The 3,065-nt window shown below is 37.4% G+C and overlaps 1 protein-coding gene across 1 annotated transcript in view; it reads right to left on the bottom strand.

Annotated features, from left to right (window-relative positions):
- Positions 1–3,065, bottom strand: part of USP45 (ubiquitin specific peptidase 45) — a 41,394-nt gene that overhangs the window by 34,908 nt on the left and 3,421 nt on the right. The window contains exons 3-4 of the mRNA XM_009079671.1: positions 2,501–2,604; positions 1,654–1,754 (exon numbers count right to left, since the gene is read on the bottom strand). Of these exons, the coding sequence (XP_009077919.1) occupies positions 1,654–1,754; positions 2,501–2,604 (205 nt within the window). The remainder of the gene's footprint in view (positions 1–1,653; positions 1,755–2,500; positions 2,605–3,065) is intronic.

The raw sequence follows: 3,065 nt of genomic DNA on the forward strand, positions 1-3,065 counted from the left end.
TGCCACCTGAGCAAACCCAACAAAACATCTTTGGCCCAATGGTCCCAGAGCTCCTGAATGCAATCCAAACTGCTCAGAGAGAGTCACTGACTTCCACCTTTGAAACATCACTGGAAACACACACAGGTGCTTTTTTTCAGGCACCCTGCAAGGCTATGTTTATGCCTTAAACAAGAAAAAAAAACACAGTTTGGGTTCCAATTATAGAAAAGTTGCTAGTTATATCAGCAAACACTTACATGCAGTATAAGTGTTTTCAATATGCAGTATTAAAATTACAGATAAGTACATATATACCAGAAATATATGCAGCTCTGTTCTGCTATAAACACCCGAGTTTTAAGAAATCCTGGGCCTTTAAGCTTACTTTTCCAGAGTTAGCTTAGAATTTCAGTTGCTCCATTTAAGGCATTTCACAGAAAACTCCCAAACTTCATATTCCAAAAGCTTTAGCTATTTTGAAGTTTCACCACAAAGCACAGAGTTGCATCACTCAGAAAGTCTTAGCCAGCAGTACAATAATGGAACTCAATTACTTCCATTGCACTGACTGTAAAAACCACTGCAGCATTTTTATCTGCAAGAAAGCAGCAACACCTATTTATTACATATAAACCTGAAACTGAAGCTGTGAACAAAAGCAAAATCATATCCTGCACTTCCATTGCTCCAAGAATACAGAAAGTAGCAACTGGTCATTTTATTATAATGGAATAATTTAACATACAACTTGTGACTAGATCAATATATGTTTCTAAGTGGCCCTTCATTTTTTCCCCTTAAAAAATACCTAGCACCTCTTAAACCCTGAAGGATTCATGCACATGCAGCTAGAAGAATGCCTAGTCTAATTCAGCAAGGCAATCCTTCTCTCTTCTTTCTTCCAGCCAGCTGATTATCTCTGCTAAAAAAAAATGCAGCCAATGGTTTTAAAAGTTTACTCAAGCTGTTTTTTGTGAAGAAAATCTGGAATTCAATGCACTCCCTAAGTCACAAGGCAGAAATGCTGCCAAGTGTGTTACAGCAGAGATGAATAACATTATCAAGAGTAGACAGCTGAGGGCCACACAGACAAAGTTCTATCAACTGTCACATGTATGGAGAGGATATATTAGGCTCCTAACATAAGGAAATAATTTAATACTGTCTTCTCTTAACAGAAGTGAGCACTCTATCAATTAAACCCAACATTACATCCAACAACAGAGCACTAGAAAATCCACTTGAACAAATTTAATTAAGGGTGGAGAACAAATTTAAATCAGAAGAATTTAAGCTCCAACATATCCATACTAGGAAAATTCAATTCATTTAGAGTGGATGTATAGTGTGTGCTTTGATACAGCTTTTGTGCATTAATTTCTTATGGCATCTTATATAAAGTAACAACTTCTCTATCATAAACCTTCTTCATTAAAGACAAAATTTGGGAAAAACTGTCCTATAGTGCCCAAAACACTGTAGGAAAAAAATGGCATCATATTTTGACAGGCATTACTTGCTCAAGTAGTTGTGCTGTTACAAATTACATTACAGCCACATTGCACACAATTTTTCAACTATATTTTTAATATGACTCAAAGTCTGAAATGCTTATTTTTCAGAGACAGTACATACAGGTGTCTCCAGATCAAACTGTTTGTGCAGACTTACTTGGTTCAGCCCTGGCACCATGTTTTTGAAGGAAGTCAACTATCTGAGCCAAAACCTTTTTGTTGCAATGTGTTGACAGCTCTTCATCACATTCATAACACCTAAACAAAAGAAGAAACAAACTGGAATTCAGGGTATGTGGATGCACCTCCCAGCTCTAACAACCCTCTCAAACAACCTTACACAAATTACTTAAGCTCTAGGCTTCAATTATCCACACTAAAAAGAGGAATAGAATTTAATTCCCTCATCTCGTATATGCTCTTCTATAGATCAGTCCAAATTCACTGTGGTACTTACAGATTTAAATCATCTCAATTTATTGTCCTCCAAACAATCATATACAAACAAGCAGGAAGGACAAACTCCTATAACCTGCCAACTCTCTACAGAGCACAACGAACTCAAACTTCTTAGTACTGATTGAGAGGACTAGAGGGAATGGTCATAAGCTGAGACAGGGGAGAGTCAGATTAAACATTAGGAGAAATGTTTTCCCTGTTAGGGTGTTCAGGCACTGGAATAGATTGCCCAGGGAGGTGGTGGAGTCACCATCCCTGAACTGTTTAAGATGTGTCTGGATCTGATGTTGGAGGATATGGTTTAGGGTTTAGGGGTTCCAGCAGTGACAGGTTAATTGTTGGACTCGATGATCTTAGATCCTCCAACTTTTTTTTTTAGTCTCCTCCAACTTTCATGGTTCTATGATCGTGAACCCTCTGAGAATCCAAAGGACAAATGAATTTTCTCTCCAGAAATCCTGCCTTTTCTCTATAGAAAGGATTATTTTTATCTGTCAGAATCAGTCTCTATCATGGGAATGCACAAACACCTGCATGCTCCTTACCATATGATCCATGTGCTGAGGTTGATGACGATGCAATGAGGTTCTGTGCGTGCTGTTTGGAAGTGTTTCAGGGAGTGTTGGCCTTCTGAATTCTTACTGCATCCCTAAAAATGGAAACATCAGCACAGTAAGGGGGGGGAAAGGAAGAAGGAAAAGGCTATTGTTTTAGTAAATAAACTACAAAAACTTCAGACAAGAAGCTACAGTGCTCTACTCATTCAGCATTCTCAAGGATTGAGAGGATTTAACATTCTTTACAATCCAATATTATAAAGATATCAGATAACTTTTTTAACTAATAAAGAAAAATCAGTGACAACACACACTCAAAAAAACCCCTCATCTTTTCTACCTGAAAAAATCAGTTAAAAGTACAGAAATTTATGAAGGTTGGTTTAACTGACTAGAAATCATTCCTAGCTTTTGAATCAGTATCAATAGAGAGAAAATGATGCCATCCACAACAGTAAGAATGCTCTAAAAATTGTGAATGAAATGACTCTGTAGCATATTTGGTCCACAGAATACCAAGGAAAGGACAGCATAAGTAACCCTCACTGCTCAG

Source organism: Acanthisitta chloris, unplaced genomic scaffold, assembly GCF_000695815.1.
Source record: "Acanthisitta chloris isolate BGI_N310 unplaced genomic scaffold, ASM69581v1 scaffold5058, whole genome shotgun sequence".
NCBI lineage: Eukaryota > Metazoa > Chordata > Aves > Passeriformes > Acanthisittidae > Acanthisitta > Acanthisitta chloris.